We start from the raw sequence: 18,081 nt of genomic DNA, 5'->3' as shown, positions 1-18,081 counted from the left end.
AGATTCTTGCTGTAGCGCCACCATCAGGACTATTGGCTTGAATTTACAGCTGAGGATATCTGGCATGAGACTGGACCTTTGTGCAAAGTTTGGTGAGTTTTCACCCATGGGAAGTATGATTTCTTCGGAAGAAGAAAGAAGAAGAATACCTAGGATTACAATAGTGTCCTGGCAGCTTAGCTGCCCGGACACTAATAATTCGAAAATGACTCCAGTTGACGGAAGCTGCACTCATTACTGTAAGTGACATTAAACCTTAGTGAGTAAGAAGCCAATACTTTATCAATACATGTGTTCAGCAAGCATGAATATGTAAACATGTAGACAGCGATATGGTCCGTCCACAGTCTCTCTTCCACTGTCACTAACGTTATGTCTTACACAGCACGCTAGTTCAGCTGATAGCGAATTGTTACTCATTCATTCATTCATTTATTCCTTTTGACCCCTCCCCGGGGTATAAGGGGCAGACAAAAAAATAACATTAAGAAATCAGAACAGGCGGCAGCCAATGCACAACAAAATAGCATATTAATATGCTCAAATGACAGCTGCTATGTAGAGTTTGACACTTATCTTAAAAGACTTTTAAACTGAGCTGCTGACTGAGACAAACAGCCCCAACTCTCTACACCAGCATACCGCCGAATCAGTTCCTGGGTATGCTGGTGGAAAAGGGGCTATTTTGAAATGTCCAAATATTGGCATGGATGCACGATGATGAAGAATGTGCCGTTCAGTATTTTTGGACATAAGTGTTTGGACAGTTCTGGTTAAAAATAATCCTGACCTTTGTGTTATTAATGGTTTAAGCGAATCATCCGGTTGACCTCAGCCTGTCATGGAAAATTTAAGTGACCTCTGACCCCTGCGAACTGACTCACACACCACATCATGCCATTACCTTAAATTAACTCAGTGGGAATGACGCACACAAACACAGCCCTCAATCTCCCATCACGTTCTTGCTTCTTCACATCAGTGCCACGTGTTTATAGTTGTTTTTACACTCTTTAGCTTATAAACCCTGCTGGAAATTCTATCTCCCTCTGTCGTATTTGCCTCTCATTCCCTCAGACACAACACAATGTAGCCTAGCCAATTAAAATTAAAGCACGCCCAGCTGTGTCTTAATAACCAAACATCCCACAGGTGGCCTGGCACTCCTGAGTGACACACGCTCACACACCCGCTGAAGCTCGGGCAGCGGGGGATCGGCCGCCACTCAGTTTAATAGCACACTCACAGATATAATCAATGAAACAAATCTTCCGTGCTGCGAGATAGGTATCAGGAATACAGCAAATAAATGCAGGCTCACACAGGCAGGTGTAACACACACATACTTGCTGAGCACACACAGGCACCGTGTCTCCGTTCAGTCTCTCATAATCGCACCCAAACAGTAAACACATTCAAGCCACACAGGATATTAAACCTTAGAAGTGAGGGAGATAAACACATTTATCACACAAGCGCTCTTTCAGTCTTTATCTCTGTCCACCCCTCTTCTGTACACCTTCACTCTTTACCTCCCTTCCTCTTCTTCCTCCCTTCCGCTTTATTTCTTCAAAGCCCGTATCTGTTTAAGGACCAATGCAGATTTATGACCTTAACAAGGCATCTTTTGTTTCATCCTTCGTCACCAATCACTACTTTCATTCCCTCCCATCCTGACCCCTCCTATACTACACCACCTTCCCCTTCACTCTGCTCCCCTCCCCATCCCGCCTTGAAATCCATTTTCACTCCATCTAGATTATTCGCTTTTTCTTCTCTGCCTTTTTAAGACTCACCATCAATTATCTTCTTCCTTCCCTTCCTCCCTTGACACTGCCCGTCCTCTATTAATCTCTACATCCCTGCTGAACTTCTCCTTGCCTCATCGCTCCTGGGGTCGTGCATGCAAACTGCATGTGTGTGCTGATTATGTAGGATGATGGAGCACATATTGTCAGCGAGGCTGCCACCAGAGCTCTGGTCAACCTGGATCCATCTCAGCACTGCTGCATAAAGAGCAGTGTGTCTATTTCTGTGTGTGCTGGGCTGAGTCTGAGCCAAGCGGTACTGAGTAGCCATCAGATCCGGGTCGAGCGGGCCGAGGAGACAGACAGTGGTTGTCATCCCTCAATAGGCTGACACTAAATGGCTAAATCAGTTTAAAGCTACTGTAACTAAACCCAGCAGGAGAACTCACAGTGGGTAGAGGGAGGGAGGAGGAAGGAAGGGAAGGACACGGGGAGGAATGACAGTAATCCTCCTCATTGTTAGCAAGACTGAAAAGCACTGATCCTCTCAGGATCTCTCTCTCACACATGTGCGCGCACACACACAGCAAGCTGCTCAAACACACACTTACATGGCACACTTTTTATCCATATCACACATGTAGGCCTGTTGTTACCGTACTAACACACATTTCATACAATTACTCATCATCACAGAGAACACCATTAAAGTGTATAGGATTCAGGGCCATTTACTGGCAGAAATGGTTTATTATATACATAACTATACTTTCATTACTTTAAAATCATGAAAATAAGAATCGTTGGGTCTCATTCATGAAAAGTGAGTAGATCTGTGTGTAGATTTGCACATAAAAGCCTACGCTACTAAAAACCTACTCCGGATTCAGGAACGCCGCAGGAAACTCAGATTTGATCGTAAACACGTGTATGATCATGAATGCCAATCCATCGTAAAGTGACAGCGCGCTCCCGGTAATCAGCAATTAGCAAACTTCCCCGCCCATGAATAACCAATGACCACCATATAAGGAGGTGTAGGTGCATCCACTCGACCTGTCAGTCGTGGCGCAAAGAAAGAAAGAGAGAGAAAGAAAAAAGAATTTTTCCAAAGCAGAGATCGAAATAATTTTGGGTGAAGTGGACTTAAGAAAAACATTTTATTTTCTTCAGTTGTAGTGGTGTGACAGGGACAGGCAAAGCGAAGACCTGGAGGGAGGTAACAGATGCTGTTAATGTTGTCTCCGTAGTACAAAGAACCATGTCAGAGGTGAAACGTAAATGGTTTGATATGAAACTGGAGGCAAAGAAACGCATAAGCACACACAAAAAATACAGCGGTCACCAAACAAACAGAAGATTCATTTGTGGGGTTTTGAATGAAGTGGAAACGGGAAACCAGAGATGTTTTGTGTGTAATGTCTCAAATAATTCTTTCAGCTGGCGCGTGCTCCTTCGTGGCTCCACCACCTGCTGCCCCTGCTGCTCTTGCTGAACCCAGGCACGAGGCCGAAGAGGCTGTGATCTGGCTGTCCTTACAGATATTTTTATTATCATCATTTAACATGTAGAAAGAACGTGTAATCTATTGAGTCGATTTACATAGATAATTCACAATCATGAACCTAATCTGGATCTTAAACCTGCTAATTGCCAACTAATTTAACTAAATGTGTTATATTTTTAATATTTTGTCATGTTTAGATTACGTGTTTCAAAGGCATCTGTGTATTGTGTACATAACAGAGCGCAATATGAGTTAAAATTGTAATTTCCAATAGTGACAAGCAATATTTATGTGCTTTACTAAATTTACACAAGCACTACGAGTGGTCAGGAGCAGGAGTAGATTTTGTTATTAGTTACGAAAAGATCAGAGCTACTAAAATATTGATGAATGCGGACATGCACGTAAATTTCCGTCTGCGAACAGTTTACACACAAATTCCTTCTGCTCACGTTTCATGAATGAGACCCGTTGTGTTTTCATTGCCTAAGGTTTTGCACACTGAGTCCGTTTGTGTCGTCTGAAATTGTCCCACGTCTAACATTAAATATGACCTCATGCTGTAATCCCGTTAGCACACTGAGTCTGAAACTTTCGTACGCCATTAAATAAGTCAGAACAGGTTCGATTTTCTGTGTTTTTTGCATCTGTCAGACCCCTTTAGAGACGTTTGACCAAGAGTCAGTGAAACGGGGCACACAGAATCATTTCATAACTCAGATAGCTCACTTTCTACAGGTCAGATAGTAATATTCCGGTGGATGATGATGATGAGATGAAGGATGTGGACCGCACACAGAATGTGGAGGACGGCTCCGCCCCTTCATGCAGCTGTGGTGCCAAATGCAAGACAGAGAGGGAGTGGTGACAGCCAGATAGGTAACTCCAGTGGAGAGAGGCAAAGGAGGAAATATGTCTTTTCATTTTGTCACGTAGTTTGACTTTTTGCACCAAAGACAACAATGAAATGCATCAGAATCAGTGTGCAAGGTTTCTGTGCGTAACGACCCGCAAAAACTCCACTCAGTGTGCAAAGGCCTTTAGAATGAGGGGTTTATATTTAGGGCTTACATACTCAGTTGGTCCTCTTCCATCGAGTCCGCCATGTTGTTTCTACAGTAGCCCAGAACAGACAAATCAAATACTGGCTCTGGACAGGACAATTCAAGTTTCTGTGTCAGCCACCGTAATTTTCCTACATGCTTTGCATTCATGGAAGAGTTTTCAGTTTGGTTATGTCACTCCTAGATGCCACTAACTCAAACATGCTGGATCTTTAAAAGTTTTAAAAGCAGCTTGCGTGGGCTAACGTTGGCAAACTTTATAGGCTATAGCTGTATATCATTACTGTGTCAGTTACTTAATAAATTCTTTCAACTTCTGCTAGCTTCACTACATTTAGCTACCCCCAGTGAAAAGAGAAGAAATGCAACTCCAGTTTACTCAAAAGTTTTTGTTTTTTGTGTGTGTGTGTATTCTTGTCTAGCTTGCTAATGTATCCACTGGCTGTCATTCAGGAATCACCCACAGTTTTGCTCAGCATTGTACAGTGTGCAAAGCAGCTGCAGCTTCATTGAGGTAATGGGACTTCAGTAGTGTGCAGTGCTAAGTGCTAAGCTAGCAGGTGATGGGCAGGTAATACCTCCAAAATGGCTGCTTATAAAACCACAATGTCTTACTTACTGTTTCTACACTTAAAGGGACAGTTCAAACTAAAATCAGAAATACATAGTTTTCCTCTTACCTGTAGTGCTATTTGACAGTCTAGACTATTTTGGTGTGAGCTACCGAGTGTTGGAGATATCGGCCATAGACATGTCTGGGCTGCACTCGGCTTGTGGTGCTAAAAGTGCCAAAATATACATTTGAAAAAGCAATGCCTCTTTCCAGAAATCACAACCCAGTTACTCAAGAATCAACAAATCTTGTTGTGAGAAGTTTCATATAGGAACTATGTCTTTTTACCAAACTACACCCACCGACAGTAACTTAGCTCAGTGGTGCTAGATAAGCTAGCAGAAGATAAACGCTTCTTTCTGCATAGTGATGCAGTTGATGGGTGTAGTTTGGTAGACAGAAAATATTGTCTACCTGAAACTGCTCACAACAAGGTCTGTGGATTATCTTGAGTAATGGGGTCATGATTTTTGGAAAGACACATTGCTGCAACATTGGAGAGAGGGCAGATACGGCTGATATCAACACTTGGCAACTCACACCAAGCTAATCTAGATTGATGAACAGCACTATGGCTAAGAGAAAACAATATGTATTATTGATTTTGGGGGTGAACTGTCCCTTTAAAATGAATAATAAAAATAGTAAGTAACTCAGAGTAGCCTAGCTAATTACATTTTTTAAGTACAACTCTGGTCACAAATAAACTTTTTAATGGTTTTATCACAAAAGTAAACACAACTTACCTTGTTTGTTGTTACTTGTAGCAGGTCATCAGGTGTACTGATGATGTCTTTACGACAACAGACCCCAGGGAATCTTGGGAAATCAAGGTCAAAACGGCCACAGTGGTTGGTGTTCAGACCAAATTATATAAGCTACTTCAATCAATATTGTCCCAATATATGATACACTGACATTGCTCCTTTCCAAAGTGGCAAAGTACAGACTGACTGGTAGGCCTATAGGCTGTATTTCGTTGTGTGTTAACAGTGCCTGTAGATGCCATTTTGTGTATCACTGTCCATATATATTTTTTAAATCAAAGCCTGCTGATGCCAGAGACACTCTACATTCCTTTTATATGCATTCACTCTATGTAAGAGATTCCTTCTTTTGTAAAACAGCAGATGTTTGCAGGATTCAGTGCAGCTTTTACAGTCTAAAAACCCCTGAAGATGCTGACATGCATCCTCACGTCCGTCACATCAGCAGTGAATGACACTGACACTGTTATTTACAATTTCCATAAATTTCTCCCATCCACCACTTCGCTCTTATAGCTTGCTTCTGTCTCTGCTGCTCTGTATTCGAAGCACAGATCGATTTCTGCCGGTCACATTGATGGGAGACTTTTAATTTCCTAATGGAAGAGCCAGCAGAGCAGAGTGGGGGTGTGTGTCAGGACAGTAGCAGTGATTGGCCCGTAACCAGAGAGCCTGTGTATATACATGGTGTCAGAAAGTGGTACAAGGTTAGAGCAGTGTTATGTAAGCGTACTGTTACAGGGAGGGGAGATTTCTTTTTTATATGCGGTGAATAAAGCAGCCTAATTTAGATTTTCAGAGGAATTCTTTCATCCTGTCTCTTGATCAACGTTTGATTTTGATATATGGATTTTCAAATAGCCAATTATGATTATAGCTGCTATTGATAAGACTCATCCCACTAACTGTTACTGATCAATGCACAAAGCGGCACGGCAATTTGCCGATGATTGATGGCTTCATTTCAACTCATTTCTAAACATGAAAGTGAGTGGAGAGAACGCCGCACCGTGAAGTTGGCAGTGAGCCCATCCCTCCGGCAGTTATCGATGCAAAACAGGAGCTTCCTGGATTTTTCTGTTCTGTCACAACAAATCACGGGATCAATCAACATGAGGGGGAATTTACATAATGCCGGTTATATCAAAGAGATTAAATTTTGGTGCAAGCTAGGAATCAATTTAGATGTCATCTTCTAGGAAGTGTAAGGGAAAACATACACGGATGAATTACATCAAAAGCTATTTGATTTCTTATTTGCTTTTAGTCTGGTGTGTCAGGATTTTAGAGATGATGTTCAACGGCGTGTGAGGGTTTCATTGCCTAATCATATGGCCACACACACTTTCTTGCTCCTGTACAACTTTGTGTTTCTTAAAAAAGCAGGAAATGTTAACACAGATCTACTCCTATTTGTGCTTGTGATAAAAAAATCAACAGTGATATCGATAAGGAAATCACAAAACAGCTTGTTCAAATTGCCAGGTGCAGAGATGGGAATAAAAACACGGAGATTATTGTGTTGTGATTGGTTTTCTTGAAGGTTTGTTTCATTAGAAATTCTACACAGCTGGAACAAAATAAAAAGATACATCAACACACCACAGAGGTCACAACAGCGTACCACAAAATATACAGTATACAGTACAGAGAGAGAGAAGTAAAGCACTGAGAATATCTTATAAAAAAAAAAAAAGAATCCTAAAAAAAAAAAAAAAAAAATAAAAAAATTCTCTCTTCTCTCAGAGCGAGTGGAAAAGCCAGGGAAAAATGAAAACTCAGTAGTTCCAAAATTAAGAATCCCCTTTTCTAGAAAAACAACTTTAATACCACAATATTTTTTATATAAAACAAATAAAAATCAAAAAAACGATGCTCCAAGTTCACTTATCTATCTTCACCTGCCATCACAGGTTCGCTAACAGTCAATATGGCAAGATCAGTAGACAGACATCACAAAATAAACAAGCCTTGTGGGCGGAGATAGTGGTTTGAGGTGACATTCTTTTAAAAAATCAAGGCCATTGGTTCCAGTGTACAACAACGTAAAAGGGCAACCCGCTATCAAACCTCTCTGGCCTGCCGACAGTGTAGGGGAGGAACAGAAACGCCAGTATCGCGTACCTAAACACAGAAACACTCCTGCTGTGACACTCACAAACTCTTCCATTTGGTAAAAATAAAAAGTACATCACAAACTCCAGCAAGAACCCACCCGATCCCTCCCACACCTTCCCCTTCCCTTCCCTGCTTCTATCAAACTTGAGTGAACCTGCGCCGGTGATTTCTCCTAACAGGTGAATCTGTGACTACTTTGCTGCAGCTCCCTGAAAGTCTCATTTTGTTGTCACGGGGAGAAATGACATCACAGCAGGCCACAGTTTGAGATTGTCGACCATTTCGCAGAATTTCACCAATTTTACAGTGAAAGCTGATGATAATTGGGGCTTTCTGAGCTGAATTGTCGCGAGCTGCATTTGTAAGAATGGTTTCATCCCAGCGTACAGGACTGAAGGGCTGCAAAAGACGAGGTAAGAAATGGTGGCAATTACAGTCCCAGACCGGCAGCTTAGTAACCACAGTAACTCCACATCATGCCCAATACACCTACTGCTTGATAGACAGGGTAATAGTAGTATTTGAATTTACAGAGAAAACAGGAGAGCAACGTCAACAATTGATGTACTAACATAATATACAAGTATGCTGGAAATGGCAAGAACAAATTTGTACAACATAATAGCTTGCTTGTTTGGTGGCTTTTTAGCTGGATTTAAAAAAAAAAAAAAAAAAAAGGCAAGCAATTTAAGAGAAAGGATTGGCGTTATTAAATGCCTGGGCTGCTTCTACGGAAAGCTAATTAAGGATATGGGGGGAAGAAAAAAACACACAAACATTCACAGGTGGCAAAAATGCAATTAAACAAACAGCACTAAAGCAAACACAGAGTGTCTTTGAGCGGAAATGTTACAGCCGTGTGTGCCAAACAGCGTGCTGCTGAGGGATTAAATGTTGTGAGCGTAAATCATCGCTTGTTATTGAGGTGAATAAAAACAGAATGGCACCATGTGACATTTCAGAGAGCACAGAATTTAAGTGCAGACTCCAAGGCAGAGTAGACGTTCAGTGTAACACTTGCACACTGGCACACGGTCCAGAGCAACACTGTGGCTTAATGGCATTTTGTGTTTCATTTGGGGTAGATAAGAAAGATTCTGCCACAGTGTTTGGACTGTGCCAGCTGTACTTGCTGTGCAGCTCTACTCTGCAGAGGAGTCGAACCAAAGATGCAATTGGTGAGGAAGAATCAAAAGAAGCCATGATAACAATAATAATAATAATGTCATCCAGTGATGTCACATTGTGATTTTGCACGTGTATGGTTTTAAACCTGTGGTAGCACATACGGATGGAGTTTCACCTTAACAGGCCACCTTGTCACTTTAACAATAAAAACAAAAAGAAAACCTCCATCCAAAAAAGTCTACTCCAGGTTATAAAACAAGCACAACCGATAACAGACATAGTGTGTCGCCCAAGGTCCCCAAAACAAACCAAAGTCCATGTTCCACCTCATGTTGTCCCCCACAGTCTTGTGTAGTGAATAAAAATTAGCCCTGTTGTCTTCATAATTGTTCTCCTCCTTCCCTTCATCCCTCTGTCGGTTACTTTCATTGTCCTCTTTCATCACTGTCAGAGAGAAACACACAAAGAGCAATATAAATATCACCAGTGTGCCATCATTATACATGGATATTTGCTTATAATGATAACAAATACTGTATTCACAACTTATCGTATAATTATCTGCAAAAAAAAAACCTTCAGACATGCCCCAAAGGAAACCGAGTGAAGACTATTCCCTCTACATTTTCATTCACAGCTTATTCAACAGTTTATCAGGTGCTAATCACCTGTAGGTAACATTTAGAGCACAGTAGCATTATAACAGCTGCAATCTTTATTCATTTTCCGGAACCGCTAATCCTGTTAGGGGTCACGGGGATGCTGGAGCCTATCCTAGCTGACACTGAGCGAGAGGCAGGGTACACCCTGGACAGGTCGCCAGACTATCACAGGGCTGACACATAGAGACAGACAACCATTCACACTCACATTCACACCTATGGACAATTTAGAGTCACCAATTAACCTGCATGTCTTTGGACTGTGGGAGGAAGCTGGAGTACCCCGAGAAAACCCACGCTGACACAGGGAGAGCATGCACAGAGGGGCTCCCTAACCATTCGAACCAGGAACCCTTTTGCTGTGAGGTGACAATGCTAACCACTGCACTGCCCCGTTGCTGCGATCTGTTTTTTCTCTAACACATTGAAGTACAATGGGTAAACAGCTGGACATTTGTGGTCTTTATATGAAATCTAAATGAGTAAATACCCCAATGATTGTACACGTCTCATCTTTTACAACTTCAAAAAGTATTTTGGGACATTTAAAGGTCCAGTGTGTAGGATTTAAGGGTGATACACTGGCAGAAATGGAATATGATATATTAAGTATATTTTCTTTATAGTATAATCACCTGAAAATAAGAAATGTCATGTTTTTCATTACCCCTGAATAAACTAAATATCTACATAGAGCGGGCCCTTGACCACAGGGTCCGCCATGTTGCTTGTCATGTTTCTACAATAGCCCAGAAAGGACAAACCAAACTATGGCTCTGGATAGGGGCTGAACAGTGTTAACATCAAACTGCTTTATTCAGTGTTTTACTAGTTTAAATCACCAGGTCCGTTTGTTTCGTTGCGGATGATTCGGCTACCACTAAAAATCTCCTGAACATTGAAGACTGAAGGAATCCTAACCAGGAGTTGAAGCTTGGCACATGGGAGAAATTTTAGCTGGTTGCAATCTGCAATCCTCACCACTAAATGCCACTAAATTCTACACACTGCTCCTTTAATGCCTTTATTAGACAGGAACAAGAGGAGATGTAGGAAATACAGAACATTTGATAACAGAATACTGTATTTCAGAACACTACATCACTGTCACGTGTTCTGCAGCTGGGACTACAGGCTGTCAGCATTATGAGCTTGTGCTACTGTACTTGGTGTAGTAAGACATTCGTCTCAATAAATCTGTTGTAAAATGTGTAAGTCAAGATTGAAATTTCAGAGTAAAATTAAATCTGTCTGGGGCTGAGGCTGCAGCCTTTAAGAAGACAGCTTACGGGGGTGATCATTTTTTAATGACGTCTCAGGGAAGCAACATCACTTGATAGCATATGGAGAGACCGACTTTTACATCTTCTCGTCATATCCATTTCAAAAGCAAAGAAAATGTGTCTGCAATCTCCCCGCAGTTCTGAAATGTCACGCAGTTTTGCTGTCAGCCGGCTCAAAAATCACATAAAACAAGACTCGCCTAAACTGGCTTTTACATTCCCGTCAAATATGCCACTGCCATAAATTTCATGATGAAATGTTTTACATTTGTGATGACATTTTTAGATGACTCTGTACAGCTGTCACACTCCATCATTTGAGCTACAGGGACAGCTTTCTCAAACCTGCTCTCTTTGAACTAAAACTGACTGTAGACTCTCAATCTGCATGACTGATGTGTCTGAGGATATTTCTGCAGAGTGTAAAGCTCATGTTTATGTTTAAATAATCGCAGTCACTATGAGGGATCTTTGGAGGCACGTTTATGTCTACATAAAGCCTTGTGCAATAAATCCAATATATGTTGCTTTTTAGTAACTATGGCTTGCTTCTAGGGCTGCTCCCTTACAGTGGCCCAACGTTCATCGACCAGAAAGGTCACTAGTTGGCAAGATTTCAACAACAAACAAACAAACAAACAAACAAACGTGAAAGTCTATTAGGAGCTGCGCCTTGTCAAAATAAACCAAAACTTATATGACTGGACCATGTGGGAATTCAATTTGAAAGGACAGACACAGGAAGTGGCCACGCTAATACGTTAATAACATGTCGGGCAGGAAATCCAAAGTGTGGGATCATTTTGAGAAGGTGAAGGACGAACCCAAGGTGATATGTAAACTCATCTTCATTGGTCGACTACAAACATGACGTATCATCTGAAACATGGAAGTAGCTACATGCCCATTAGCCCACAGCGTCATTAACAGGCGGCTCGCTCAGTGTGTGACGTGCACTTGTAGATAAAATATAGGCCTATATTAATGAAGGTTCATTAGTACGGTTTTGTATTTCTCTGTAATGTAGCACAGTGTTAACAATGTTACTGATACTATTCTTTCTCACACCTTCAACTCAAACCATTGTGTTGCCCCACCCAAAATATATCATTTAATAATTAAATTAATATCATAAACATGTGGGCGACTAGTCGACTAATGGAGCTAAATGATGACTATTGGTCCACTAGGAAATTTCTTAGACAGGGGCAGCCCTACTTGCTTCTACACCTCCAAGTCATTGTAATGTACTTCGTTTACCTAAAAAGGTTGAGCTGATTCCCCCAAAACATGATAACAAGCTCTACAGAGTTTCTTTTCATCTTCTGTGATAAGACTCTGTATCTCGCAGGCAAATAAAGTGCCTCACTGGAAACTACTATTATGTGAGAAACTCATTCAGATCAGGAATGGCTTTGTTTTCATCCACTGCAATGTCCTTATTAGCTGAAGAGTCCTTGACTTGTCCCTGCATACCATTAGTCTGTAGCATCATGAGTCACATTCATGAATGCAGAAGCAAGAAAGCTCTCTGTTGACCGAAACCCCGGTCCATGACCCTCTTTAACCCCGTGCTGCGTGTGTCCATTGGCCTGACCTGTTCTGTGGACGGTCTCTTGTTGAGGAGACCGGCCTCTTCGTTGGCCTTGTCTGTCTTCATCTCCACCACAATGTCATTGTTCACCTCTCCGCTGGCCCTGCAGAGGGAGCGGGAAGATGTAAGAAAAGATGTAAGAAAAGTGGATGATTATTACCTCATGTATTTCCTTTGTACAACTAATGGGTCTAGACATGAGGAGAACATGCTGATTGCTGTTTGAGTACTGAACTCCTTTAGGGACCGTTCACTTTTAATATTCTATTTACAGTGCTCCCAATTTCTCTCCAATGATTTGGCGTGGGAGTCACCAGAGGCCCCATGATACGATATTATCGCGATACTTAAAGCATATTATTGTGGTTTAAACGTTTTGTGATACGCTGAGTATTGAGATAACATTTATTGGGACATTTATTACCTTTTTTCAACTGCAAATTACACCGATCAGCCAAAACATCAAAACCACTGGCAGGTGAAGTAAATAACATTGATCATTTCATTACAATGCAATGTTCTGCTGGGAAACCTTTGGTCCTGGCATTCACGTGGATGCCTCTTTTCACTCCACCCATCTAAATGTTGTGATAGACCAAGTACCCCTGCTCATTGCAACAGTGCTTCCTGATGACAGTAGCCCCCCAGCGAGGCAGTGCACCATGCGACACCGCAAGAACTGCTATGGAATGGTCCAAGGAACATGACAAAGAGATCAAGGCATTGACCTAGATGATCCCAATCTGATCGAGCATCTGTGGGTCAAACCGGTATCCCAGAGGTCCTTTGTCCATGCCGCGACGGGTCAGAGCCAAGTCCGATCTACGTAGGAGCTTCTGACCGGTTAAGGCATGGAGACAGGACCTCTGGGGGTGTCCTGTGTTGTCTCGCACCAAGGCGGTGTCGACGAATCCTTTGATTCCTGTGGGTTGTGAGGTAAGGTACCAGCATGCCCAATGAATGCTCGATCGGATTGGGATCTGGGGAATTTGGAAGCCAGGTTGATGCTGAGCTCTTTGTCAAGTACCCGGTGCCATTCCTGGGCAGTTTTTGTGGTGTGGCATGGCACATTGTCCTGCCTGGGGGGCCACTGCCATCAGGGAGTGCAGTTGCCATGAGGGGGGTGTATTTGGTCTGTAATGGTGTTCGGGTGGGTGTTGCGTGTCAAGTGGCATCTACATGAATGCCAGGACCCCAGGTTCCACAGAAGAGCATTGCACTGTGACAAAACGATCAATGTTATTCACTTCACCCATCAGTGGCTTCAATGTTTTGGCTAATCGGTGTATGTCGCCATGGGAAAACTTTGTCAATATCTGTATTATCTAATAAGATAAAGTTTCTCCTTTAAACCATTTTTATTGCAGCAAAATGTGTCTAATGGATTGAAAAAGCAACTCATTTTATTATTCTAGTAGTCTAGGAAAGGTTTAATTTGTATTCGCAATATTAATTATTTATGTAATGAAAAAGAAATCGATCTATAATATTGCCACGAGAAATATCTCGATACTATGCTGTTATCGATTTTTTCCCCCCACCCCTAATAATTGGGGTTCGCTGTAACTCCATTTTAACTGCCTTTTCAGATAACTAAGATATCCTGAGTAAAAGAAAACAAACTTCTATGTATCATCTTTTTGAGGATTATTTTCCAGTCAACTTCCAAATCTCCAGACTGTAATTTGCATACTGACATGAAAACACTCAAATCAGGCACAAAGATGATATCAAATGGAAACTGACAAAATCAGATTTTGAGTTTATTATCATAGATGGAACAAGATGACACAAATTGTGAGTCTGAGGAAGCTTCTCTGTCATGCCAGAATTAGGCTTCTTTGAGACCCAACATGTTGCTTGGCATAATGCGAAAGAATGGAGCAATCAGGACTATTAGCAGCTCTGTTATGCTCTGATACTGTTAAACTCTCATCCAAGGGTCTCTTAAGTTCACCTATAACTTTCTACTATTTCTGCTGGATTTAGTTTTTCATTTATTTGTAAAATCGTGTGTAACTTTTTTCTCTTTATCAAAATGAATCTACTTCAGAAGTGTGTTTCCTTACAAAAGTGTAGTTTATCATTATTGAGTCACATGAGGTAATCACTGCCAACATTAATCCCCTCTGTCCCCCTATCTCCCCACCCCTTCTACTCACACTTCCTTCTTGTCCTTCTTGCCGCAGGGCAGCTTGCTCTTCTTGTTCAGGAAGTAGATGAGAGCCACCAGCAGCAGGAGCAGCAGAACACACACCACCACGGCTATGACCACCCCGCTGGAGCCTCCCTGCTGCTTGTCAGCTACAGCGCCGCAATGGAGGGACACATGGGGGGGAGGGATGGATGATGGGATGGTGGAGGGAGGACAGAGGTGGGNATTCGTGGGGTAGAAGAGAGGAAGGCAAGGGGGGAGGGAAATGATTTCATTTGGGGTACCACGAGAGGGATGGGGAGGGGAGGATGGAGAGAGGAAGAGGGCGGGTGCCCAGATGAAGACAATGGGTGGATGGGTGGGTGGAGAGGAGAGGGAGCAGGGAGTTGGGATGTGGAGTTAGTCTAACTTTTGAATGCAATGACTGAAAAGTGATGGGACCCAAAAATGGGGCCTGAATACTCACAGATAATACTAGACAGCTGACTAGAGCCAGAAAACAACACTGAGCATACTCACCCATCCACCTACACTTGTATTACTATACCTGTGAGGACATGACACTACAATAACACTAACAGAGCTGATGTTGTTTTACATGTTTTATTGACTGGCTGGAGTTTAAAGTAATAGTTCAACATTTTGGGAAATATGCTTGTTACTTAAAGACAGGTAGCTTAGATTAGCATACAGACTGGACACAGGGGGAATAGCCATCTTGGCTCTGTCAAACAGTAACAAATCTGCCTGCCAGCACCTCTAAAGGTCACTAATTAACACATTATATCTCATTTGTTCAGTGGTTTTACACTGGGTTATGCAATGGACTAAGTCTTAGCGGGGAGCAGTGACTTGCTGGGGTCTCCATTGGCTTGGCAACTTCACAGTGATAACAAGACTGCAGGAAATGTCAAGTTATTCCTTTAAAATTGTACGTCAGGCGTAACTCTGGTGAGCAGTTAATGATTCAAAATCAATGCACAAAGTGTATTAAAGTGATGGTTATCATGGTAACAGCAGTTAACTGAGATAAGGGTGCTTTCAGACCTGGAGTTGTCTTGCTTTGGTCCGAATCAGGGACTAATTTTGTTACAAAGCTGCATAATTGCCTAGAGTTGGTTCGTGTTCTCACAGCAGCATTTACATGCGGACCAGATAAAATGCCTTGTGCGAGAAAGCTGCTCTTGATTGGTCAGAATTTCCATGCGGGAAAAATCCAGGAAGTAAACCAAACGTTGAAGAAGAGTACACTTGCAAGATAAATGTGACACTTTCTAATGTCACAATGGAGGGACAACTACGCAGGTTGATTTTAGCGCTGCTCATCGTGGACTATATTGCTGTCATTGTTCATTTTAGTCAAACCATACAGTTTGAAAACGAGGCGCGGCTCCAACTAGAAAACAATATTTTGATGCATTGGATGTGCTGAATGTGCATATTAAGGCAGTACAGGAGGAGGTGCACATTAATAATCCTCCAGGACTGTAACATGCTCATGTTTAACCCAAACAATGTGTCATGTGACTGCAGTTGGTTCGGATCCAGGTCGGAACATATTCTCACCACAAATGAACTGCAGCAGAGTTCGTTTGAAACCAGACCGAAACCACCTCTTCAAGAAGGTCTCAGTCCGGTTGTTTTGGTGCGCACCCGAGTGCGATTGCTGTGTTCACACCTGCCCAAATGAACTCCACTTAGGGGGCAAAGGAACTTGAGTTTGCTTGAACTGAACCAAACAAGGCAGATGTGAAAGCACCCTTAGTTAAATCAACTGAAAATGGATGCAAATTTAAGCAGCTTCTCTTCCTCTTTTTCTTGTGATAGGTGACTGTAGTGGAAACTTGCCATGATGCTCTGAGGTGTCCTGACGAACAAAATGAAGGGCAAGGTGGAGGAAAGGTTCTTTGCCTTCACTTTGTCCATTATTTCCTTATAACAGGACACCTGATACCTTTTCACCAAAACCAATGTCATAGTAAACTGATGATTTAGGGGTTTTGTACAAAACAAGAAGTCAACTTTGGCTTTAGAAGTTTGTAAACGGAAAGTTATGATGAATAAAAGTACCTTCCTTTTTTTCCCCAGAAGTCCTAATTTAAAGTCTGTCCTCTCAACTACAGTAATACAAGTACAAGGACACAAACACATCAGCTCTTGTAAACACGAAAACAGTAACTTGTGTGTGCACACAGACATAAATACACACACAGTGACTTACAGTTCTGGACGAACGCCATACACATGTCAATAGGGTTAGCGATACAGACCTGACGTAAGCACAGGGTTTCCAGAGAGCAGCACTTTGAGAGAAAGAGAATTTCTCAGTCCCATAGCATGGCAAAGCAACAACCACAACACAAACACCACTAAGAGCGTACGCACACAAAAGCTAAGGTTACTAAATCCTACACACACACAGCACCCCGGCGAGTGGAAAACGGCGAAAAGGAAATAAAGCGAGAAATAAGAAGGCAGTCGGAAAGAAGAGGTGACCAAAAAGGAGACACAGTGAAGGAACAAAGAGAGGAAAGGAAGGAATAGAATAGAATAGATTCCTTTATTGTCCCCAAGGGGCCACAAAAAGTTGTAGTAGCATCCACAAAATATTGGACAGACATCATACAAAGGTGACAAGAGAAGAAGAATAACAATATACAATATCCACAGTGTTCGGTAGCAAGAGGGCAAATATACAAGATTACAGTACAGCAGAGGGAATTGTGTGTGTATGTGTGTGTATGTATGTGTGTAAACGTGTGATGGAGGGGCCGGGGCAAGAGGAGATGGATGGAGGGGGGGATTTCTAAGTTACAGGGTCTGTACAATAAAGAGTCCTGAGAGAAGGAGGGAGGAGAAGAGGAGGAGAAGGGAGAAGGCTCTACCTCTGTCGGCCGAGTTGTCAATTGCTGCAAGCGAGGAGAAGAGAAAGAAGACAGGGTTTAGTTTGCAGATTATGGTGAGAAGCATAGAAATCTGGATTTGGCTGCACCAGCTAATCTTGAATCCACTTCTAAGACTGCACAGGAAGACCCTCCTGAGCTCTTAGCAACTACTACAACTAAAGCCTAGTTCACATTACACGATTTTCACCGCGATTTTGACGTCGCAGAGGATCTTGAGAGCCGTCTTGGGTCGGAGGTGAGTCGGCAGATAGTCTGCCACGACGAGTCCTCATGTGTGAACAAGCCTACGAGCAAGTCACCCCCTCGTCTGCGACTGGGACTGGATATCTGGCATGCTAGAAAACTGGAGAAGCCTGACACGACTGACAAAGAGCATCAGCCAATAAGAGGCGGGATACGTCCCACGTCAGCACGCAGGAGGACGGAAGAAATGTGAGGAGGACAAGCCGCAGGGTTGCCAGGTCTGCTAATTAGCCGCGACTTTGGGCTTGTTTCTAAAGTGGAGTTGCTTATTTGGGCTTGCTCTCGAAACGTCA

The 18,081-nt window shown here is 42.4% G+C and overlaps 1 protein-coding gene across 1 annotated transcript in view; it reads right to left on the bottom strand.

Moving 5' to 3' along the window:
- Positions 1 to 7,213: 7,213 nt before the first annotated feature.
- bcam (basal cell adhesion molecule (Lutheran blood group)) overlaps positions 7,214 to 18,081 on the bottom strand; it is a 67,786-nt gene continuing 56,918 nt past the window's right edge. The window contains exons 13-16 of the mRNA XM_050046591.1: positions 17,525 to 17,548; positions 14,647 to 14,788; positions 12,488 to 12,587; positions 7,214 to 9,389 (exon numbers count right to left, since the gene is read on the bottom strand). Of these exons, the coding sequence (XP_049902548.1) occupies positions 9,387 to 9,389; positions 12,488 to 12,587; positions 14,647 to 14,788; positions 17,525 to 17,548 (269 nt within the window). The 3' untranslated portion in view covers positions 7,214 to 9,386. The remainder of the gene's footprint in view (positions 9,390 to 12,487; positions 12,588 to 14,646; positions 14,789 to 17,524; positions 17,549 to 18,081) is intronic.

The sequence above is a fragment of the Epinephelus moara genome, chromosome 6 (assembly GCF_006386435.1).
Source record: "Epinephelus moara isolate mb chromosome 6, YSFRI_EMoa_1.0, whole genome shotgun sequence".
In the NCBI taxonomy this organism is placed as follows: Eukaryota; Metazoa; Chordata; class Actinopteri; order Perciformes; family Serranidae; genus Epinephelus; species Epinephelus moara.
This window is presented reverse-complemented; position numbering and strand designations above follow the sequence as displayed.